Source organism: Serinus canaria, chromosome 2 (assembly GCF_022539315.1).
Source record: "Serinus canaria isolate serCan28SL12 chromosome 2, serCan2020, whole genome shotgun sequence".
NCBI classification, from domain to species: domain Eukaryota; kingdom Metazoa; phylum Chordata; class Aves; order Passeriformes; family Fringillidae; genus Serinus; species Serinus canaria.
In genome coordinates this window covers 87,802,718-87,827,614 of record NC_066315.1, presented here as the reverse complement: position 1 = coordinate 87,827,614, position 24,897 = coordinate 87,802,718, and the positions used below count along the sequence as shown (strand labels likewise).

Here is a 24,897-nt window from a genome sequence, read left to right as displayed (position 1 = left end):
TTCCCAATAATCTTGCCTTTGTGCATGAAAGAGCTTGCACAATTGATGTTGGGGTAAGAAAGTCTTTGGGCTACTGTGGCATGTATTTATATCCTCTATGTCAGTTTGTCGCTGCAGATTAGTTCCTGTGTTTATGCTTTTAGCTTGGGTCAGTTGCATTATTTAATGCCCTGAAAATTTGGAGTGTCACTTCTGTAATTGTTTGTACTTACCTTTTTTTCTTTCTCATAACCTCAAGCTAGGACAAGAATGTTATCCAAGTTGTGTGCTCTGTTTCTTTACTCATGCTAAGAGTTGATAGTTACTATAACTACCTTTGAATTATTTATTGAAGGTGATCACTTTGTTCCTGCCGATGAACATTGTTTCCGTGAAGAACTTTTGGCCAAATTCCTGTACTGGCTGATGGGTACCTATGTTGTTGAGTTGCTCAGATCATTTTTCTATATCACCGAGACCATGTTCCAGAAAAACATGCTCTTCTACTACCGAAAGTTTATCTGGGGCAAGTTACAGAACATTGGAATTAGGTAACACTAGAAAAGTAATTAACCTTTAATGGATATGTAGAAATCATGTGTTTTGTTGTGTAAAGGTATATTTCTGCTTTAATTTATTGCCCATCTTAATTTTATTTGCTTCATTTCCCAGAGGAAAATTGAACCTGTGATTGTAGCATGCACAGTTAGTAATTTCAGAAACATTTTGTGTGAGAAAACTAATTCAAATTGAGACTTCTTTATTAGAAATCTTTGCAATAATAAAATCCAGTATGAAGAGGATTTTGTTATAAGTCCAGTTTTTATACCTTATGAGTAAAGCATAGTGATAGAATCCCAAAGTAACCTTTTAAAATGAAAGTTCATTTAAAAAATACTCAATTTCCTTCAACTACTTTAATTTTGAAAAAGAAAAAACAAGGCTCTGCTGAAATGCTGTAACACTCTATTCATAAAAATCAGACAGTAGCCTAATGGGTTTAAGATTTTTTTTCCAAAGGTTAAGAGTTTTAGAAGTCACAGGTCCTTTTTTAGTATGGCTGGGATTCCATGCTGATTTTTGTTCCTGCATTTAAGTTAGCGCATTATTAAAATGCATGCATTTAAGTTAGAGCATTATTTAAGACAAAATTTTAAACAATTAAGTGAGAAAATAGGAAAGGCAATTTTAATGAACAGTGTTGTGCACCCATCTCCTTAGTTCACCTCTTTCAGGTTTTCTATATAAATTGCTGGTATCTGAGAGAGCTTTGAAACTGTGAAAAATTAGGATACTTAATGTCTTGTGTTTTAGTGGCTGTTTTGTAATGGTGAACCTTTTGCTTTTGCTCTGATCTTTTGATCCACAGTGTTATATGTGTGATTTTTTCCCCTCCTGCCCTGTCACTCCCTGATTTCAGCATTGAGATCACCAGTGCCACTCTTTGCATTTGTGTTTGCACTTAACGGGGTCTCAATCTTGTTTGCAGTTGTAGCAAAGAAAATGCACTTTGAATAGTAGTAGAATGTAATTTTCAGTCCCACACATTCTGTTTGTTTGTCTTGTCTTCAAAATAACAGCTGTAGTGTTGCAATTAGTGTTTTATGCACTTTCACTGTACTTAAAGACTATTTTTTGGCACAAAATATGATGAAGTACTGACTTTCACATCCTAGAGATACAATAAAAAATAATAAAGGTAGTAAATAATAGATTTTTTATGGGGTTTGTGGTTAAAAGCAGTCAACTTGGGATTTAGCTCTTTTGTGTTCCCAGTTTCCCAGAAAAACTCAATGTGTAAGGTGCTTTGAACTCAAAAGAACTTAAGCTAGGATCTTGGTTCTTCTGATTTTCTCCCCACATATTTCCTTACCATGCAGGAAGCCCCTTCTCACCCTTTGCTTGGAAGGTCTCTCAAGTGCAGGTTATTGGAAGCTGGAGAAACGTCCCACAGAACTGCTGCGGCGTGCTTGCCAAAGGCGTGTTCTAAGAACAGGATGTTTGCTTCTGGCTACAGGAATCATAGTTTATAAGGACTTTGAGTCTCATTCCAGCAGCTGCAGTTAAGCTTCACTGACAGGGCTTTCAGCACTGCTCTCTCAGGTGTGATGTATTACATGAGTCTGCCACGAGTCCAGCTTCCTGCATTCATAGAGGTGGCCAGCTGCCAGCTTCACATAGGAGGAAAGAAATTGGAATATAGGTCTTTAGAGATACTGGGATACAGTATCTACTGTATTTAGGACAGCCTTGGCCATTTTGAGGCTGTTCAGACACTGGTCTGCTCTTAACCAGCCAGGCACTGCTGGTGAAGTAGTGCCAAAGGCTGTTGAGCTGCTTCCATCTTCTCTGCAGGAGGAGTGTCTGGTGACCTCAATTGTTGTCCTAATGGATGTTCTGTGGTTGTTCTGGTTCTCCTCAGCTGGAGCTGCTCAAGGCAGTAGATCTGAGCTGCTTCACAGGAAGGTATTGGTAGCCACTGATTCCTGTTGAGTTCTTCTGCATCCTCCTTTGGAGGAAGAGAATGGATGGAACAGGCTGGACTGAGACCTGGACCTTACTTATGAGCTTACCTTTTCCTTGCCTGCATTGTCATTGGAGAGTAAATCCTCATCTTGAAGGACTGTCCTTTTGAGTAGATCATCCTAGACAGAATCCTGCTCAAGGATATGGAGCAGGGTTCTGAGAGGGGCCCTGGATCTGTATATTAGCCTTGCTGTATTGGTGGAGATCAGTGTGTGCTGTCATTGTGAACAGACAACTTTGTATTAACTTTTGAAGCTATATCAAACTTCAGTCCCCAAATTAAAAGCAGAATTTGCTAAGAAAAAATCAGTATTTTGTGATACAGTTGCTTCAAGTTAAATAGCCTGCAGAATGTAAAGTTGTGTGTTAAAAATAATGAACACAGTGTTGTGGTGAGAGCACCTCCTTTTCCTAAAGCCCATGTCGTCCCTGCCCTTGCCACACACAGTGGCTGCTAAGGATTAAAAACTGCAGAAATTCTGAATCTTCCCCATCAGTCTGAGGTGAGATATCAAAAGACAGCAGGACCATCTAGTCAAGTTCCTTCAAGTTTCAGTGCTTTAACAGCATTGTGAGTGCCAGTGAGAGCAGCATGCTTCAGTGGCTGCTAGATGAGCACACATTCAAAATCATCAGCACTGCTATAAATGCCATGAAATAAGCAATGAATGTTGCTGCAGGCAAAATGGCATCTCCAGCTGGCCAGAGGGAGTAGCGAAGATGTGCCAATATCTGGCCTTTGTCTTCACTTCCAAAGGAAGCCATGTTTTTTAGTATAGTGATAGAGGTTCGTTGGGGTTTTTTTCCTTCTGGTCTTGAATGTGAGCTGTAAAGGGAGGGACAGAAATTTGATCATTAAGTTTTTTCTGTTGAACTGGAGGGATTTGTTTTATCCTGGTTATCTGTCTAATAGTGTAGTAGGTGTTCTGTTCAGCAAAGAATTTTATAAAGAGTAGTGATCCCTCACTGTGGAAGGCAATCATTTCTGGTTTCCTTTGGGAAGCATCTGTACCAGGAACTTAATTTGAAAATTTGAATATTAATCCTCAAAGCTCTCTTTTCAGTAGCTCAACTCACTGGCCCTGCATGCCACTATACTTTCTAGGTGTCATGCACTGTATCCCTCAGATGCCAAGAGTCCCAAGCAGACAGATCATGAGCTTGTATTTGAGTTGTATAGGCAGACAGAAGAAGTATTTTTGTGCCTCTCTTTCCTGCATTCTTGGCTTCTCAGGTGTCTCCTAGAGAATCTTTACCAGGTTTCCACCATTCACCCACTGCCTTTTGTAAGTGTGGCCTCCTTTTGCTAAACCAGCCTGTTGGATTGTGTGGGATGTAAGAAGTCTTCATGCAAATTTAGATTGATGTCCAGTGTTTTGTGAGGACTTGAATTGCCTCCCTTACTTCCAGGATAATACCACAGCCATTAGTCTGTAGGGCACATTTTGTCCATCTGAACAATACAAGAGTACAGGAGATTTATCCAGGTCCTTTATGTTGCAGGTAGGGTACTTTAACTCTGCATCTTAAGTAAAAACAAGGGCTTTTACTCTACCACCATTTTCCTGATTCATTGTATGGAAAAGTATTGATTTTGATTTTTTCATGGAACTGTAAATCCTGAGGGGAGGATCTGAGTGGAAAACACATTTCCCATTAAGGTGAACTTGGGAAGCCCAGAACCTGTGACTTAGGCGCCTTTGGTTCTTCATTCTTTTCTGCTGTTTGCTTCAACTGGCTCATCAGAGTCCTGGATATATAAAGCCCTTATGTTGTCAGTGTATCCCAGCACCTAATAAGTGGTAGATCCCCTAACTCTTAGGAGTAGAACAGCCATTACAGTTTGTATGTTCTTCCCAGGAGCTGTCTTAGAGTAGTTTTCGGAAGGTCCTTTTCAACTTTGTTAATGCCTTTCAAACTTCTGAAACCATGAGCAACCATATCCAATTTCCTGTTTCTTGCATAAAACATATTTCAGAATGTTCATATGTATTCCACAAATCTGTGCTTAAATTTTAATTTGTGTTAAGAAGGGTTTTCATTTGCATTAAGCAGAAATATGTGGTTTCTTTTTGTATTACATTGTCATTAAGATGCTGTGATATTGTTTTGAAATTCAGAATTTCATGTCACTTTCTGTCGAGGTTGGTGTTTGTATTATCTTAGGAAAGTATTTGGCTCTAGTTATCCTAAAGACATTAAATGTTTTAGTTTTCTGCCTTTCCTATTGCTTACACTAAGTGTATATTTGTATTCTAGAAACCATTTTGTCAAAGTACAGCTACGGCCTCTGTCTTCAGAGGAGATTGAAACTATCCGTCAAAAAAAATTCGTTCCTATGGCATCAAAACTCCGCTTTATTCCAAAACCAAATGGGTTGAGACCCATAGTAAAAGTGAGCGGTGTTGTCGAACCACGAGCACTCAGCAAGGAAAGCAGAGAAAAGAAGGTTTTTATTTACTTCGTTGTTTTATATGCATTTGATGTAGGTGACTAATAATTGGAGTAAACATTTTTGTTACATAAAACTAGTTTTAACATGGTGGACTGTAGCATTCTGATCAAAATGGCTGAATGAGTCTGGTGCAGCTTAGCTTCTCCCTTTCCAATGCCTAACTACCACAAGCCTCCCGTTCCAGGATCACAGACTTCTGTTGGCAAACCTACCTTAAGCAAATGAGTCTAGCAGAATAACATGGTTTGTAAAGTAATCCCGGTTTTTTGATATGGGTGAGTCTGGCCTGTTAGGATTTGCCTTAATACTGATGGTGCATGTTGATCTGTGAAGTTGCCTGTGGTGCCAGGCGTTACAGGAGAGGCTCTAAGGAAGGGGAAGGAAGGTGGAACAAGCACAGGAGAGAGCTGGGAAGGAAGCTGAGAGTAATTGCAGTGTGGGAACAGACAGAGCACTGTGCACAGAATAATCTATTTAACAGGGTGGTTAGCCTGAAGGAATAGTGACAGCCCAGTTTCACTATCTTGCCTGGCTGAATTAATTGCTTTTCCTTAAGGCTGAGTCTCATTCCCAAGATTGATTGTTCCCCAAATGGGTGAGGTGTCAACAGCTTCTTAGCACTAACTGTTCAGACCATGTGATCCCAAACCAGGTGAAAAGAGCATCAGCTAAAAGCTGTTCTGAGCTGTGGAGTGTTATTTCACATAATATTGCACATTATAGTGTTTGCAGAGCTAATCAACCTGCATGATTTCAGTGCTGTTCTGATGTATTTGACTACTCCCACAGCTGAGTAAAGTCTTCAATTACTTGAATAAAGTACCTCGAGAGGCCCAGCTGATGGTGCAGCTGGAGTTAGCCTAAAATCTTAGAGCACATCTTCTCTTTGCTGTTTTTGTTGCTGTCATCATCTCCAGCAGAGAGAATGAATGATATTTAAGAAGTTATTTTCAGATCAGTAGTGGATTTATTTGCTGGCATTAATCTCTTTGTCACTGTAACTATTACACTTTGATTTCCAAGAGTCAGGTATAGCAGCAAAAACATTTTCCATAGGATTTAAATGTACCAAAAGAAAAATCTCTGAGACTGTTTTGTCACTTTGAAGTAGTTACTGCAGTGGTAGTCAGGCTTTCTGAAAGCTTCAGTTGAACAAAATGATATAGTAAATGCATCAATTTTATCTCAAACTTTATTTAAATTTGTAATCTTTGTACTGCAAAGAATTTAATGTGTTTCAGCATAATTTAAGGTGATTCTCTTTGGTCTCTTTAGATGAATCATTACAACACTCAACTAAAAAATCTGTTTAGTGTGTTAAATTACGAACGGACTATAAACACCAGTTTTATAGGCTCTTCAGTGTTTGGGAAAGATGATATCTACAAGATATGGAAGCAGTTTGTTACAAAAATTCTTGAATCTGGTGCTGAAATTCCTCATTTCTACTGTGTAAAGGTACGTATTTTTAGTTACATATTCAAACTAGCTTTTCAAAACTAGCTTATGCAGATACTTTTATAGGCTGTATTTGCTGTAATCTGACTGCATAACTTTTTTTTTTTTCCTAAATAAAATTTTGTGCATACCTTCCAGACTCTGGTTAGTTTTTCCATGGGGGTGGTTGATTGCTTTTTCTGAATGGGTGACCCTGCAGTAGAGCTTCTTTTGCTTGGGTGTTTTTCTGTCCATCTTTCTGTCATGCAGGAGCTCCTGCTTCTATGCATGCACTGAATTTTTTGCAGCTACATTTAGCTGGGTATAAAAGTGGGAGAAAGATAGAAGCTCAGATAGCCTTTTGAGCCGTATGAAAACCAGAAAAAATGTTTTATGTGCTTTTGAATAAATTCATTGTCTCATAAAAAATTTGTTTCTTCTATCTCACTATCATTAGTTTCTGTTGAAAATGAACACGACTTCTGATTGGTGTCTTTCCAAGAAGTTTCTTCTCCCACTTTGAAAGAATCAGTGCTTGTGATAGCCCATTATTTAAAGGAGTTTCTTCTTCATCCTCACACTTCTGTCAGTTCTGTCTAGCAGGCAACATTTTGTGTTTGATTTAAATTCATAGCTTTGAATTGGGGCAATGTATACAGAAATAGGTAAAATACACAGGTTTGTATGTGTTGTAGGGGAGCTGTGTTCTAATCTCTCATATGTTTCTTCTCATCCTGTCCTGAAATAACTTTCATAATTTTGTCTTATCTTTCTAGCCAAAGGGTTGAGTCCTTGACATAATTTGTCTTATAATAATCCTAAGATTGTTGCTTCTAGAGAAATTTTTCTGATTTTACTAGGACAAGTAAAAGCAGAGGTAGGTTTCCAATATGAAAAGGAAAAGAAGGGAAAGGCAAAATATGTAGGTTTGTAGCTTTCCAGAAGTCTAAAGTGTCATCTCCATGGCCGTATGGTGAGGCAAATTTCTTAATATAATTTAACATAAAAGTACTAGTTATTAACTTAAATGATTGGATGTTTAGTGTTAGACTTCAGGTCACATGTGATATAATTTTCTGTTAATAATAAGAATTGTGTTAAAACTGATGATGTGGATATTCCTTTCTAAGGGACTACTCAATGAGTGGGGAAAGGTCTTTCAGATAAGCAGTGAGTTTTTGTTCTGTCAGGAATTTGGCCTGAATGATGCAATAATTTTACTCCCGTGCAATCTGTCCTTTAGCCTTGCTTACATACTACAGCAATACTTCCTCTATACTACCAGAATGTTTACAGCAATATTGCTGAATATGTAGAGGAAGATATTTCTTCTGTTTCAGGCTGATGTGTCCAGGGCTTATGATACCATTCCTCACAATAAACTGGTGGAAGTGATTTCGCGGGTCCTGAAGCCTGAGAAGAGAACTGTGTACTGCATACGGCGCTACGCTGTGATTATGATTACCCCAAGTGGAAGAGCCAAGAGGCTCTATAAGAGACATGTATGACTCCTGATTTCTTCTCTTTGCTGTTGGAAGCATATTTTGGTCCAAGGAAAGTTTTGCCTTTATAGCTTTCTTTGGCCACCCTTTGAAGTGGTTAAGTACTTAATAAACATTTTTTTAATGCTGTTAGATAGTTTCCACGGGTAGAAAAGCTTGTTTTTATTCTATACCTTTTAAAGTTTTTACTCACTCTTAGTAAAAATAAAGATAAATATGTTGTGCAAATAGAGATTTGTGGGTGAGATATTTCATTTTAACGGTAGAAGAACTGTTGGATTAAAATAATGCAATAAGGCTGGTTCTTTGACCTCCAGAAAAGTCAGTTGCTGAATATTTTTATTGCTTTTATCATTTGTTTCTTTACAATTTAAACAATTACACAGGTTTCTACCTTCAAGGACTTTATGCCGGACATGAAGAAGTTTGTGTCCCAGCTTCAGGAGAATGACTCATTGCAAAATGCAATAGTAGTTGAACAGGTCAGTATTGTGAGGCTTCTTTTCAACTGAAAAACAAACATACAGAAGAATTAGAGGAAGATTGGGATTTTTACTTGGATTTACATATTATGTCGTGCCATTACTTCTCATCTACTTAACCAGCGCCTTCTTTCTTCTGTAGAAAGACTTTTGTAATCTCTTCTTTGATGTTTCTAACAGGCTCTGAGTGTTCAGCGGGGGGAGTGCACCAGGCAAGAAATGTGACTAAAAGTCCTTCTCGACTTCTCCCAGATTTTCTCATTATTTTATCAAACTTTTATTTTAAACAGTGTTTTCTCTTTCCTTTCCTAATTTGATTGTTTCCTGCAACAGTCCTCAAGTGAGAACTTAACTATCTATAAAGCAGATGTCAACACTTCCTATCTCCAAAACATAGGGAAGTAAGAATGAGCAAAATGTATTATAAGCCAAGTAGCTGAGGATGTGACATCTTGACTTGCAAACTGTGCAGCTTTTTGTTTGTTGTTTGTTTTAAGATCTTAGATGCCTAATTAAAAATTTAAAAAGCTGATATTAAGGATTACCTGTCAAGGTGGATGAGAATGAACTCTTCTTTAGGGGGAGTTAAGTACAAAGCAAACAAGATCAACTCTTTAAGTTTTTTTAAAAGAGATTTCTTGCTTTCAGTTGAATTAATGTATGGTTAAAAATTACATGTATTTTAACTTTATTCCAACTGATGCTTTATTGCAAGAAGCAAGCATCCTTCTGTTTTCATTCTTGTGATACAAGTGTTTCTTCTCAAGACTTCCTCTGGGCAAGCATCATGACAAAGGCATAGAAGTAGGTCATAGGCTCAGACAGTTTCTACATGCATTTCTTGCATGGAATCACGGTGTTCCATAATAACAACCTACAAGATTGTAGACAAGAGCAGACAGGTATGTTATTTCAGGCTAGTAATTCCTCTTCAAATTTTTCTTCTCTGAACCTGGCAGTGGAAAATGATGAGACTGGCAAAAGGTGACTTCTAACATATAAGTGAAATGATCTTGTGTATCTGTGGACATAGGAGTAGAATATATGGTGTGGCTGGTGTACAATTCCAGGATCCTAAAAAAATAAGAAAGTCTAATGAGTACCTGGATGAAAATGGAAGTTAGCTGGATCACTGATGTATAAGTACATTTTATCTTTTTCAAACTGATTTAGAGAACTATACTAGGTATTGCATGAGCAGCAGTGTTCTATTTAAAAATATTTTACTTTTGAAAACAATTTGTGTGTCATTATCTTAAAAGAACAAAGTATTTTGAGAAAAATGTCATGTCAGGCTGGGTGTCTGTGCCATTGTTACATCACCTTATGTTTTCAATGCAAGTAATCATTATCTTGCATGGCTCTGTCAAAGGCTGGGTGCATTTGTCTGGTGTCTAATCAATGCAAGTAGCAAACAATTTTATTTTAATTTGAATTAAGTCATTGTTAAGGGTATTTAAATTGTTGTAAATGATTTTCTTAACTTATAATTTTTAACAAAATGTTCCATAAATATTGGGTGGACAGCAATGCATGGAAGTGTTTGTAATACCTGAAGAAGTGTGTGTTTTGCAGCAGAATGAGCAAGTGAGTGTGTCAAGACTTCGGGAATCATAAAGATCCTGACATACAGAAGTTGTCCAACAGGATAGAAAGAGCCACCTTGTAATAATCCAATATATTATACCAGCACTTAAAGTGGATTTAGATGTTATATTTGATTTCTCCTAACACAAAACAAAAAAAAAATTGTTGGACGTTGGGGTTTAACTTGTTGGATGTGAGCAGCTTTTTAGTATGTGTATTCAGATCTTGGGTTTAGGGTTTGTCTTTTCACTTACATGGGGGTTTGAGCTGCTGCAGTCTACTTTTGTAAAGATTTCTGTGTATCTTCAAAGTTATAGTGTAATTTTCATTTCAAATCTTGTTTTGTTTTGTCACATTTCTAGAGCTTAACGTTCTATGAGACAAGTTCCAGCCTGTTTAATTTTTTCCTTCAAATGATACATAGCACCATTCTGGAAATTAGGAACAGGTAAAAAAGAAATTGGTTATTCTTTTATGGTATGCTTTGTTTGTTTGTGTGTTTGTTTATTTCTTGCTAAGAGGATACGTTTAATTGACTTTACAGTTTATATCTGGGGACTTTTGAATAGCTGTCTTTTAAAGATTTTTTAATTTCATGTTAGTGAGAAATTTGTGTATCAGTTTAAGCTCCAAAAAAGCATGAAGAGTTTGGAGTCAACTTTATATTTAGTAAAATTTCTCTTCCCTACCTGGATGATGTTAACTATTTACAATGCATTATTCCATAGAATGTGGAATAGCCTTCATAATGTATATTATTCCATAGCATATCCAAAACCTTCATTTAAAACTGCAAGTGTAATTCAAAAGGAATATACTTTAAAATGGTGGGATGCACAGTGGTGAGCAAAAGCAAGAGTTAACATCCAAGCAATCATGCAAAAGTTTTGTTAGTCATTTCCGTGAAGTGCAATGGTTTTCTCTTTGGCAAGTTGCAATAAAAATAAAAGGCAGTAGCAATAGAATTTAAATTATTAGCAGCTCCAAAATTAAGAATCAGATACTACAGAAAGTAGTAATGCAGATTTCTTCTTGTATTGGTAGAGATACTGACTTGGTACTTATATTTTGCCTCTAGGTGGCAAATGTGTACCATGTCTAAAAAAGGAAGTACTTACATGATCCTTATTTGTAAATTCAGGGTGATTTATATTAGAGTGAATAGCTTCTAGCTCTGGAAAAAATACCTTTGTTTTAGCATACTTACTTCAGAATCTACAGGATTGAGGCAGAGTGAGAAATGCTCTCAAGGAGTCACATAGGGGCATGTTTATATTTTTTTCTAGCATTGATGCTTACGCTCCCTTTGGCAGGATCATAAGAATGCTCTTGTGGCATACTTTAATAATGACTAACCAACGTGAGTATGTTTCATGGAATTTTAATGGTTTCAGAGAAAGGACACCCTCACGAAACCACCTTCACACTTTCAAATTGAGTCACAGCTTGACTGAAAAAATACTCTTTGTCCTGAAATGAACTTAGCCCTTTTAAGTAGCTTGTTCTTGTTTGTCAAAAAAAACTCCATATGTTCAGTAAATAAATAGAAATGTCTCTTCTTCTCATGAAAAAATGACAGTCAGCATTAGCTTGATGTTGTGAGTAAAATGCTGATTATTGAGCTGGGGACCTCTAAGCAATCTTTTAGTACCATTTCATACATTTAACAAAAGTCAATAAGAAAATAAAATTGCTACCAGGAGTGTTTTCAGATGACTGAAAATATGGGTGGGATCAGTGCTCAAGAGTAGTATGTGGTCTCTTCAGCTTCACAAAGTCATTCATGTAATAGTGGTGAAATGAACATTATAGTATCTCGCTGCTTCAGAGAAGTATTGTGAAAATAATTCCCTTGGGTTTTGTGAGCCATACCCATTTGGTTGATGCCAGCATAGAAAATTATTCCTGTGCACTTTGTTTTGTGTATAAGAGCATTTCTCTTGAAGCTGTCACAGTAAGGTGTAACAAAGAATTAAAAAACTTCAATGAAGGATGTGTCTGCAGCAGAAGGAGGCATTGTGGTTTGAGATCAGTTATACAATTTCTTTCATTTAATAGCACTTGTCTCCTGGAGTTTCTTAATATGAAAGGAGTCCATGTATTAGTGGGTTTTTTTCCACTGTTAAAGTTAAAACTTCTAGAGATCAATGTAGATTCTTAGAAGAAAGGAAAAAAATTAAGGTTAACTGCAAACCTATAGCATATTTCCTATGTTATACTTGGAAAATAATATTTAACAGCTGTTGTGATCTTGTTACATGATTTAATTTTTTTGTTTTCTCTTATTCTTTGGTAGGTACTACTTACAGTGCTGTGGAATTCCACAAGGCTCCATTTTGTCAACCTTACTTTGCAGTTTATTCTATGGAGATATGGAAAACAAATGGCTCTCTGGAATAAAGCAGGATGGGTAGGGATGCTTTGTTCTGTGCTCTGTTACAGTAATTAATAAAACGTAGTACATGTCATAGAAATTTTCTCTGACATTTAGTTTTGAATTTCAAGGATTTCCAGCTTCATTTAGGAGTATGGTGCACACAAACATCTCTGCAGCTTCAGTGAAATTGTTGTTGTTTTGTTGGGAGAGCTTCCCCATTGCAAGATTTTGAAGAAAATGCAGAGAAGCCTTCCTGTGTCTTTGGTAGCAGTTTTATTCTTAGAAAGGGCACTGTATTTAGGGATGCTGTAAGGAGTCTTACAAGCTGCTCTTCTGAGAAGTTTATGCCTCACTCGTTCCCATATCATCTCTGGTCTTTTCACCTCAGACAAGATGAGATGTTAGTTACATACTTTCTAATACTGCTACTCCAGGCTTGGCTGAGGGCTTTCCAATCCACTGAGGGCTTTCCAATCCACTGTCGGTAAATCTTGACGTTTTATCAAGGTCAGAACTTTACAGCAGATTTTGGTGGGGTATGTTGGTTCTTATTTGAAGCCCTGTGTGATTTTTGGTAAATCTCAGTCTTTGTGCCCTGCACGTGCTTGCTCCTTAGGAGCTTGACAGAAAGCTAGCCTGAAAAAAACTTTACCTCTTTATTAGTGGTAAAAATTTTGAGGTTCCTTTTATCTTTGTATGAGCAGATCCCCAACTGAATCCTGGATTAGTGCATTTAGTCATGAGCTGGACTCTCAAACTTGTGTTCAGACATCTCCCTTCATTGCTGTGAATTCTTCCCCCCAAAAAAATAAAAAAGAGCTTTGGGAACACTCCAGATAAGTACATCTGTCTGGTGTCTCTTCTTGGGAGGCTTGCTGGGTGTCAGAATTTTAAACATTTCCCTACAAAAGTAGAACTTCATACAGGCTTGAGGGTGCTCTGATGAGAGTGTGAAAAGCTGTCTGTTGATTTCAAATGGTGTTTAGAAAGCGGAAATTATGAAACTGATTCAGAAGAATGGACTCTTTAATGTAGCGGGTGTTGTTATGTAGAGCAGATTTTAGAATGTTGTTTAGTGTCTGTTGAATGATCGTAATAATTTAATTTGTCCTTTAAGTCAGAAGAATAAGGTGGTTATTGACTTGGCTGGGCCAAGGTGCAGCTGATCTGGTTATGGTGATGGCAGTACTGTTGCTTTGAAGATGGGACTGTACATCATCATCTCCAGAGCTACTTCTCTGTGATCTGCTAGGCAAGATTTACCAGAAAATATGGGCATGCTTGGGGTCTGAATTCTGTTGGAAAATTTCAGCCTTTGCAGTGGTAGATGGTATTCTGGTTTACAGTCAAGCTATAGATTTATATAAACAAGTTATTACCTGGTAAACAAAGAGAGAGTTGGAGCCCATCAATAATCTACTTGTGTACCTGGTCTGGCACCTCTTTCCTTTGTCTTGTCGAGAAAAATACTGCAAATTCTCCCTTAGAAAAGTGTAAAGCCCTGTATCCAGGGAAGCCATTGTGGCATAGTTTGTATGTTGTAAATTTCTTCATGTTTCAACTAGCCAGTCTCATTGCTTTTTTTTTTTTTCCATTTATGTTTAGGAAAGAAGCAAAACAGAGAATTTCTTGATGAGTCTCAATTTGGAGTTCATATCTGCCTCTACCATCTTCTGAATTAAAATAGGCAGGCAGGCACATTGTTGCTCTGAAGCGTATGAAAAAACTTTGAAAAGATTGCTTATTAAAAAATCTAAGATTGGTTTCTTCTTGATTACAGAGTCCTAATACGTCTCATTGATGATTTTTTGCTGCTTACACCACATTTAATGAAGGCAAGAGCTTTTCTAAGGTATGCTGTTAGAGACGTAGTCTGCAAGGTAGTAAGCGTTATTATCTTTTATGTAATTACTTTTCATCTTTATGCACATAGGGGTATTTGATTTATGAGTTAATAATCAAGGGCTATTTTGGAGTCCTCGGTAGTAGCTTGTGCTTGGGAAGAATCCTGAAACTGTGTTCTTGGTAGCCAGTTAACAATCCATTGCAGATCACGTGGTTGGCAATTCTTGCTAAAGTTTAAAGGGACCTACCTACTAACCTTGGTGGAGCTTCAAGCAAAAATTAGTATTGCAGCCTAACCAAAGCAGCTGGCAGTTGTCTTTGAAAACCATTTTCCCTCAAATTTTTTAAGATGCCTTATTTACATTCTCAAAATGTTTTTATTGGGAACTCATGCTGCTCTTTTCTGTTCCCCAGAAAAGAATGCAGCTCTGGTCTAATCCAATATTGCTAAGAATTTTCTGGTCATTAACATTCCATGATGAGTATCTGAAGATACCAATAGCATGGTAGTATGCAGTTCACACTGAAGTTTTAAAACAGCAATTCTTTATTGTTCTTCAGAACTACCTTTTCTTTAAAAATTGAATCCCAGAAGCTCCTGGTTACTGTGGATAGGAGTGTACAGTCAGTCCTAGGGAAGTTCCACTGGTGTGAAAATCAATTTAAAGGATCCAAAGGATAGGTCTTGAAGAAGAGCTTAGTAGCTGCAGTGCTGTCAGTAGTCACAAAGATGCAGCTCTGTGGTGAGGTTGAAAGGTGGTGGAGCAATCAATTAAGTACAGTTTGAAGTACAAATTGTATGAAATAGTGGTAGCGTGTTTTGAAGACTTAATTTATCCTCATTTCCTTATCACAATAGAAATAAATTTCTAGGGATCTGTGGCTTTGCAGATAAATCAAACTAACAGTGAGGGCTTCAAGCTATTAATCTCTTATAACATCTTTTCAGGACAATGTCACTTGAGTAGCAGTGCAGATATTGTCCTTCTTGCCCTTTGAAGTTGTCTGCATCTTTGTTCTGTATCAACTTCTGTACCAGCTGTGTTTATTTTCTGTAGAGAAATAGCCTTTTCTGTGAGAAATTGCCAGAACTGTTTGCAGATCAGATCCTATGAGCTCTCTGCCACAAATGGAGTAGAAACAGGTTTTCCTAATGTAGTATTAGAACTGGGGGACTCAGCAAATTAGTTTTGAGGAGAAAGCATTAAGACTATGACTCCCCAAGAAGAAGAGCCTAGCTCTTCCTCTCTTTAAAGCCTGCACATGATTATGTTGCCAAGTAAGATGAACTGCTTCTTGTCCATGACACTGCTGATCCAGTATGTAGCAGGTAATCAGCAGGCATTCTGGCAGTGAAAACATTCTTAGGGAAAATGTTCCCCTTCAAGATTTTTCATCAGACAAGTGAGGTTCCTGTTATATGGATTCTCCTTGGTTTTGTTAACTTCCAAAAACAGTAACTTGTCATCTTTTTCCAGTGATTTTTATTTCAGAGGTTTCTGTGAGTGTGGTTCATACAGCTTGTCTCAAGTGTTGCATGGCTGATGTGCTTAATTTGCATTAATCTGTAAAATTTTTTCTCCATTATCCTCAAGTTTATTTATTTTATATATTTATTTATCTCTAGTGTCTTCTCTTTCTTTATTTCTAGCTGTGTTCCTTAACCTGAAGAGTTGGCTGTGGTTCTCTTCATTCTTTGATTTCTGCCCTTTTGTTCAAGATTTTCTGTCTTGCAGCATGGTGCCAGTTGTTGTCTGCTTTGCTGGGGGGCCTTAGCCTAACTGTTGATATCTGTTTTAGGACTCTAACAACAGGTATTCCTGAGTACGGCCTTTTAATAAACCCAAGTAAGACAGTGGTGAATTTTCCTGTTGATGATATCCCAGGATGTTCCAAATTTAAACAGCTGCCAGATTGTCGTTTGATCCCATGGTGTGGTTTGTTATTAGATATAAAAACACTTGAGGTTTACTGCGATTACTCCAGGTAAATAGAGTTGTGCACTTCAGTGTCACCTTTGCAATATCTCATCCGTAGTGGGAGAAGCACAAGGGTGTGTTGGGAATGGTGTAGTTGAATTAATTGCAAAATAGATTGGGATTAATTTGGTATAGACTACAGGGACTAGCAATCCTTTCAACATCAGAGGTGTTCCCTCTGGTACACTTCAGATGGGAAAGAATGTGTGGGGAAGGGAACTTCTCTTTAAACTGGCAACCTTGACCATTTACACAAAACAGTCTGAAGTGGCATAGAACTCCAGACAGGATAATGTATCCTTCTGAAAAGTTCTGTAGTCCCTGTACATGAGCTACGAGAGGTGGCATTATATATTTGCTAAAGATCAGAAAGAAAGAACTGTTTAAACTCAAGGATAATATTGCTTCATTAGCTTCATTATTGACCATTTCTAGTATAAACAGCCCTTAAGCATTTAATTGGAAAATTAGGAGGAGATTTTCCACCAATAGGGTGGTAAAGTTCCTAAGTAGTCTTCCTAAACAGAAAAGCTTGGTCACTTTAGGAAAGGAATTTGTATGACATGGTTTCCCATAGCGAAGGACTTAACTCAGCAGCCAAAGATTTATTCACTAGCTGAGTTCTTGAAAGAAACAGTTTATGTTGAAAAGGATATTGATGCCACTGGTCTGGGAGATGCTAATCAGAATCATAAAATCATAGAATTGTTTATGTTGGAAAAAAACTTTAAGATAAAGTCTATCCATTAACCCAGCACTGCCGAGCCCACCACAGTGTTTGTTTCAAGGCTTTGCTTTTGATAAGCTTGACTTAAGTAGCTGGAACATCAAGTTTGTTCCAGTGACTAAGGTGGCTTCAAGCCTAAGCTCCTGCATTGCATGGATGATTGTCACTAGAGTAATTAATAATGTTCTGGCTAGACAATGTGTTTAGAAAATACATTTAGTTTGTTTTTAAGGTTATTGATTTACCTTTTTTTAGCAGGCTGAAGTTTTTAGCCCTGAGATATTGAAGTCAGCCCTTAGCTAATACCTTTAATGCCACAGGGCCCAGTCTCTTTCAACAATGAATTTAGTTATGGTCATCTTTTAGCTACTGGCTCATTGATTAGCAGGAAGTCTCTGTAACATGGGAAGTTAAATGAGGCTTATTTTACAGAATTTAATTTAGTCTGTTAGCCTGTAGAGTTTAACTACCTTTTTTACTTTTTTTTTCTAGTTACACCTGTACTTCTATCAGATCAAGTCTTTCCTTCAATTCAAGTATAACAGCTGGGAAAAACATGAAATACAAACTGAGTGCAGTCCTCAAACTGAAATGTCATAGTTTATTTCTTGATTTGCAGGTGGGAATATGAAAATGGATGTTTGGCAATATAGTGATTAGTGATGAAGAGCATTAAAACTGCTTTGAGTTCTAACATAAAAGTTTCTTTTGAGAGGAAGTCCACATAATCTCGTAATGTTGACATCAGATAAAGTGTAGGGTTCCAGAACTAATCCTTCACAACATTGTTAACTTAGTTGCATAAAAGAAATCTCTAAAGTTTAGCATAAAATCTTTTTTGTCTAGATCTTCAAAAAATCTTATTATGTCACTAAAATATTCTTATAGCTCTCTTTCTGTTCTGTTCTAGATCAACAGCCTTAGAACAGTTCTCATTAACATCTACAAGATATTTTTACTCCAGGCTTACAGGTGGGTTACCGTCTTCTGAAGTCAGTATTTCATTACTCTTTCTTGACACATGGAGGAGCTGTGAATCAGAAAACAAGTGTGCCATGTAGGTGTGCATATATATCTATATGTTTGTGTGTGTGTGTGTGTGTGTGTGTGTATATGTATGATGTGTGCAGTAGTAAATGTCAGTGGTAGGTCAAGTTATTCTTGTTTCAACACTGTTCTTAAGTAATACTGTTAGGTTTAGGATACAGGAATATATTTGATGTGTGTGTTTAAGTGATACTTCACCAGATGAATTTTCAATGTCTTGGTTTTGACAGCTGACCTCAAGATAACCTGTCTGTTTTGATTTGGGAGTATGATAAGAAGCCTTATTAACCATTTTATATTTAGATCAGTTGAACATTAGGCAGTTTATATTTAGAACTTTGTATCTGTTAAAGTCATACAGAACTTTGACCAGTATAACTCCAGGTAAAGTGAGGTTTCATTCTACCAAGTTAATTGTAGTTTCTTATGGCTGATAACATTTTAGTTGCTCCTTAGCTGATAATATCTTGACATTTGTGACCTTGGTTTGATCAGTAGAGGAAGTGAATGTTTTAAACAAAGATAAGAGAAAGAAATCAAAACTGATAAGCAAGTTGGAAGAAAATGCTAAACTGTGTACATTGAAAACTTGGAATGATTGACAGCAGCAAGTAATTGGGTTTTTATTGTTTTAACAGAAAAATGTGCAAGAAGTTCTTCATTGTTCACAGAAATCAGATGTTGTTCTTTTGCTATGCTCACACTTGTTATGAAGGGACATTTTGGCTTTTATCTTAAATACATCTTGGTCCACATTCAAGCTGTATTCTTTGTCCAAGAAGTGTAATTGGGTTTGTCTAGTACAGCACTGATGTGTCCAGCTCCTAAGCTTTTGGCTTGTGGGTGATTTAAGATTTTCCTCTGATAGATACGATCACTCAGTTACTTCTGTTTGATTTTATGGTAACATTCTAACAGTGGCCTTTATATGTTATTTAAAAGACTGTCCACCATGATAACTGTATGCATCTGTTAATTCAGCCAAAGACCTCTAATGCAGCATGGTACTTGGGTCTCTCCTTTATATATTTAAAATGTCACAATTTTTTAAAGTGATTGCTGGGTTAATTTAATAAACAAGTATATACATTGTTGATAAATTAAAAATCAACTATATTCAGCATAAGCAGGATTATAATGCCAGAGTCTGAAGGTAAAAAAAAGTCAACAGTTTCAAAATATTTTCAAACAGGTTCCTTCCTTATTGTAAGGAAGCATACAATACATATAATATCTAAAGAGTTGGCTTCCAGATAGGCAAAGGAGTGAGTATCCTGGGCTGTGAAATCATTTGGAAGCCTATTTTCTTGTATACCTGAACAGAATTTATTGTGGGGTTTTGCTTTGTTTTTTCTTCCCCTCTCTCTCTTGTGAGTGTTCTCTGGTGGCATAGTCTGTGATATGAAATTGGTGACGATGGGTAGTTTTGTTTTCCCTGCACATAACAGAGTTATGCTGTCCTCAGAGAAGTCTTTTACCAAGGCAGATGGCTTCAAGATATTCTTTCAGCATAAAATTTAGAAACAAGCATCATTTACTTCTGACATTCCAGGAATGTGTATATATGGGAGAGGTATCATGCAATAACAGTGTTGATACAGCTAAAGACTGTTGTGTGCGTTTAGATGTTGTATAGTGCCTAAGCTATGTAGTCATAGTTTCACTTGAAATTGCAAATGACTTTTTATTAAATAGGCTGTTTTTGTGAGCAGGTTCCATGCCTGTGTTCTCCAGTTTCCATTCAGCCAGCAAGTTAGAAAGAATCCTGATTTCTTCCTAAGGATTATCTCTCAGACTGCATCATGCTGCTATGCTATCCTGAAAACAATAAATGCAGGTATAGGATGTTAATGGCCATGAAGTAGTGGGTTTGGATTTGTTTGGGTTTTTTTTTAGACAGACAGAACATCTTGAATGTGCAGTCCAATGGTGTAATTTTGGGATAAAGTTCAGAAATTAATATCGAGAAATGCGTAATAAGAATCACAGTGCATTTTTCTTCTCAAACTCAGTTTTCTGAAGATCGTGTTTCAGACACTAGTTTCTTAGTTTTCTGCTAATGCACAAGACTTCACTGACTGTACAGGTTTCTAGTAAAAAATCCTGGGGTGATTTTATAGAAAGAGAAGAGAGACCAGATATAGTTCTTAATGCTCATCATTCAGTTACATTGTTTTTCTTTTCTATCTCTAGGGATTGCTAAAGATAACAAAGGTGTATCTGGCATATTCCCTATTCAGGTAGCAGAATGGCTCTGCTACCATGCCTTCACTGTCAAACTGTTAAATCACAGAGCTGTTTACAAATGTCTGCTTACATCCTTAAAAGTCTGTAAGTATTCAGCTATTTTTACAGTTTTGTCTATGGTTCATTGTAATTAAACTTAGAAACTAATGAATTTTTAAAGTTTTCTAATCCTAAAATGTTGTTCTCAGATGTAAATTAAGGATCTTTCTGATTTTTTTCAAATTTACTAAGTATAAGTAGGCAGATTAAAATGTTTTCCAGCACTGCATTTTCTAGAGCCTTATTCTCACAGGACAGATGCTTCGACAGGAGTTGATGCTTGGCACTCAGTAAGCTTGTACATTTCAAAGGCTTAATAAGACTGTGTTAATCATGTATGTATTGTCAGCAGGTTTAACTAAATGAAATGCAAACACTTAAGCTTCTATTTTAAAAAATGTAGATTAACTGGCAACTAAATAAGCTCGTCCCAGAATTTAAACTTTTACCCAAAAAAGTGCCACCAGAGTCACTTGGAAACAGAAGCACTGGCTCCACTTCCACTTCATGTGTATTCCTGCAGAGTTGTGGTGTTGGCATTTCTCTGACACTTCCATTTGGTGAAAGAAGCTGTCTGTGTCCCTGGCCCCTGAGGAGCTCTTTCCTTAAACAGTTGTGCAGTCTGCCTGCAGGCCAGCCCCAGAAATAATAGAATTTTCAGTTTTAAGATACTGAAAGGGGACAGCAAGAGGTGTTCCTGAAGCAGCCAGTGCTGTTGATGAATTTAGCTGCAGTGATGGCCAGACTCTGGATGCTGACTCTAATTTGCACTCTGAATGAGTCATTGCTTGGGCAGTTTTGTTATACAAGACCAGGAAATTCCTGGGTCTCTTTCCAGAGTAACACCTATTTGATTTGAAATATATGATAAGCTTCCTTTGATAGCTGCACGGAAGTCCAGTGCCCCAAAAAGAAAGCAGCTGTTCTTTTGGAAGGAAGCATTTCCTTCCCATATCAAAGGCTTGCAGCAGCACCTGAATGCAGAGTCTGAGTTTTGGTGGTGCAGTATGAATGCATTGAGATAACTTACACTTTCACAGGAAACAAACCAGTGGTTGGGATCTTGCTAGCCACATTCTTGAGAACTATGGACTTTCTGTATGGAGCCAAATTCCAACAGCCTTTCCCAGAGGAACTCCTTTGAGTTACTCACTGACACCAAAACCAGAGGCCCCAAGTCTGCTCACTGCTGCTGAGAAACCAGGGCAGGGCTGCTTGCTTCACTTGGAGGAGACAGAGACTGAGGAACTAAGCAGAGAATGCAGTAGATACAACCAGTAGGACAGTGGCTTCTCTGGGAGCTGCCTCACTTCTCTAAGATCCATATAGGGCACATTTGAGTTTTCATCTCTAATGCTGAAGGTTTTGCTATTGGGATCTTGGACTGGCAGACCACAGTCTAAGCCAAAGCTCCTCCATCCTTTTCTGTGCATGCTTTGCTGTTTAATCTGATAGTACTTCCAGGGTGGAGGCACAGCCCCAGGCAGCTTTACTGCTCAGCAGAATTTCACCTTCCGTGGCTGCATGCATCAGTAAGAGCGGTCTCTGATGTCCACAGAGTCACACCACCACAGATGCCAGGGAAAATGGGCCGGGAAGTAGAGGTGAAGTTTTCCTAGTTTGAATAGCAATTGTCACTAGGTTCTTTCTGCTGTACTTATGGACCTGCCTAACTTGCCTAACTGCAATACTGACCTGAAACTTGCGTGGGGTCCAGGCCTAACTCTGTGCACAGTTTCTTACCCAGGAAGAGAAAGCTGACCACCTGTCAGTTGGCTTCTGTGGCAGTGAGAATTGCCCTTTAGAAAGGGAATACCCTTTCTTCCTAAATTCCTGGGGAAGCCTATTAATGTTGTACTTCCTGAATATTGTGTAGGTGAAGCAGGAAAAGTCCAAAGGTCTGTAGGAAGTCAGTGGTGGCGTTCTCTTGAAAAGAGTAATTTTCAGCTATTCCTTCATAAATCTCATCTTCTCTGAGGCAGAATCTGTTCTTCACATCCACTCCTCTTATCCACAGAGTCCAGTTTCTTTTGGAAATATCTGAGACTTCAAGTACTCTACTGAGAGATCAAGGCTTCAGAAATCTTTGCTTAACAGCTGCCTGAACAATTAGCAGGCTGTGACTTGTGACTTTACTATGAAACTTTTAAGATGGAAACTTTCACTGTAATTGCTTGACAGATCACTGGTGTCCAAGTAATTAAAATGCTTTCTCTCAATTTGCTTATAGCCAGCTTAAAATCTTACCTGCACTTCCACTAGCCCTGTTCCACTGGTGCTGCAGGGGTTGATACAATAATTGGGGGCGCTGTACAAAGACATCTTGTGGTGACAAGTCACATGCATACCCTTGTGTGAACTGGCATCATTATCTCTGTATCCCTGAGGTCTCTGGTCATAGGTGAAGGCTGTTTTTCAGTCCCTGATTGTACATGGTGTTTATATTTGTATTTTCTTCTGAATTTGGTACTATACTAAGTGTCCTGATCCTTTGGGCATATGCTGAAATCCATTTACAAAGATATTGATAGTTTTCTATGCAGTTACAAGTCAGTTTTGTTTGCCCTGCCCCAGACCTAGTCCTAGTCCTGTTATTGTAATCAGAACAGCATCTTGTAGAGAAGGTTACTAGAGAGCTAAGCATTATGTAGAGATGTCAGAGCTAATTCTAAACATGGTATTTTAAGTTTGGTCTTCTGGAAATCAGGTAGCATGTGTGGATGTCAGTAGTCATGACAGGGATGGGATCCTGGAAGTTTGCTCAGTATCTCTACATGCTGCTGTAATCTGTAGTACAGAGATAAACAAGGCTTGTGAAAGTCCCTATGTCAACTTAACAGCTGCAATTCCTGTTGTCATTTTGGAGTTTGTATTGGCTGTATAAAACCTGTTACCTCTGTAAGATTATATTGTTGACAGGAATTGATATAAATGCAGTTTTCTCTTGTGTCCCTGCACGTGCCTTTCCATTCCTCTCCATGGGAATCTAAATCAAGCTCATAGGTTTTGGGGTGGATGTTCTCCCCACTATTTCCAAACCTATTAAATATCAACATCAGGGACTTCTCATGAGTTGTCATCATTCTTCAGAGTTAAGTATTTAAAACACAGTTATTGTTTAACATCCCTCCTGTTATTACCAGTGGGGAAAGGAGCAAGAGTCTTTCCTTATCATGATAAGATATAAATACATCATCTCTCTCCTTTTCAGATACAGGGCAAATGTTTATTGAGTACTTCTGGCTTTCTGCATCATTGACAATTTTGCTGACTCTGTTTAGTGACAGATTTAAACTGTTGCTAGGATTTTACACGTTCTTCCTAATCTGTAAAAAGTCCTTTTTGCTGTCTGTATTTCTGTTGATGGGACATTCAGTCTTTCAAAGTCATTTAACAGAAGGCCTTATTCAGTGGGTAAAATTGTTGAACAAATGGGCTTACACTTTTAAAAAGATGAAGTTTTCAAATCTGAAAGAAAAGTCACAAAAACAGGAAGTAGGAGGAATTTGCTCCTTGGTTTTTTTTGTTAATATTTTCACATACAGTTTTGAACCTTTTTATTTGTTAACCTGATTTAAGTGTGGAAGAGCAGTAGCATATTTTAATATAGCTTTTTTTCTCCCCATAATTCATGTGTTTCAGCTTTTTAGGTGGTTTTAGCTAGTATTTATTTCATTGCTTCAGAATGAATAGTTATTTGCAATTGTTCCTGATGTTTTGGTAGGTAAGAGGAAGCTAATCAGGAGGATCCCAGAGGATACTGTGGCACTACTGCAGGCAGTGACAGAACCGTCTCTTTGTCAAGATTTCAAAGCTATCCTGGACTAACTGATTGAGGTTTATTTCATAATTTTCTCAGGTTTGAAAATAAATGCTATGTATTTAGGTGACTTCTCTGTAATTTATTTTGGTAGAGTGGGCCAAAAGCAAGTTCACCCAGAAGTTTTATGTGTTTGTTTCTCAGATACTCTACAAGGACATAAAAAGAGCAGACGGTTTTGTTAATACCTTCTTGTTTGGATTTTTTTGTTTGTGGGTTGTTTTTTTTGTAAATTTCACTGGCTGTTTAAAGTAATTTACCTGATTACGTTCCATAATTCTTATCTTCTTGATGAAGGAATCATTAAACTATGTTTTGTACAAAATTATTAACTTTCTTGTTTCAGTGAGTTGTCTTGAAGGGCTGTTTTTTATTTCTCTGTGTTCCAGCCAATTCTGTAATAAATTGGCTGGTTAATTGCAATAACACATCTTTCCAAGGCCCTTCTTTTATAGTAATCTTTAATATGCTGGTTTATGTCACAAAAAGCAGTTACCTGCACAGGGCAAATGCATTTCATGGCAAGATGTAGAGGCTAGAAATTTTATGCTTTGCAGATCACAAATAATAATATGTCAAAATTTCACTGTCCAAGCTGACTGTTTGGTGTATGTTTTATTTATTTTGAATACTTATTTGGTGCATAAAGTTGATATTTTTAATACAGTGTTGTGCAGAATGATGCTGGTGCATTTATACCTACAAAAGAGAAGTTCTTGATTAGATAATATACCAAGTATATTGCTTTTCTATTTGCATATCTTTGGCTCTCCAAAACCAATTTTTTTACAAGGACATATAGTGGTAGGAAAAGGGAGAATGGCTTTAAACTGGGAGTTGGTTTATGT

At 37.4% G+C, this 24,897-nt stretch overlaps 1 protein-coding gene across 1 annotated transcript in view; it reads left to right on the top strand.

The window, feature by feature from the left end:
* The window catches only part of TERT (telomerase reverse transcriptase), a 30,345-nt gene extending 6,000 nt beyond the window's left edge, over nucleotides 1-24,345 (top strand). Inside the window, exons 3-16 of the mRNA XM_050971845.1 lie at nucleotides 335-530; nucleotides 4,765-4,954; nucleotides 6,236-6,418; nucleotides 7,738-7,899; nucleotides 8,286-8,381; nucleotides 10,331-10,416; nucleotides 12,265-12,378; nucleotides 14,126-14,197; nucleotides 15,991-16,176; nucleotides 17,389-17,515; nucleotides 17,807-17,868; nucleotides 19,656-19,780; nucleotides 20,137-20,274; nucleotides 23,954-24,345. Coding sequence (XP_050827802.1) covers nucleotides 335-530; nucleotides 4,765-4,954; nucleotides 6,236-6,418; nucleotides 7,738-7,899; nucleotides 8,286-8,381; nucleotides 10,331-10,416; nucleotides 12,265-12,378; nucleotides 14,126-14,197; nucleotides 15,991-16,176; nucleotides 17,389-17,515; nucleotides 17,807-17,868; nucleotides 19,656-19,780; nucleotides 20,137-20,274; nucleotides 23,954-24,057 — 1,841 coding nt within the window. The 3' untranslated portion in view covers nucleotides 24,058-24,345. The remainder of the gene's footprint in view (nucleotides 1-334; nucleotides 531-4,764; nucleotides 4,955-6,235; nucleotides 6,419-7,737; nucleotides 7,900-8,285; nucleotides 8,382-10,330; nucleotides 10,417-12,264; nucleotides 12,379-14,125; nucleotides 14,198-15,990; nucleotides 16,177-17,388; nucleotides 17,516-17,806; nucleotides 17,869-19,655; nucleotides 19,781-20,136; nucleotides 20,275-23,953) is intronic.
* The last annotated feature ends 552 nt before the right edge of the window (nucleotides 24,346-24,897 follow it).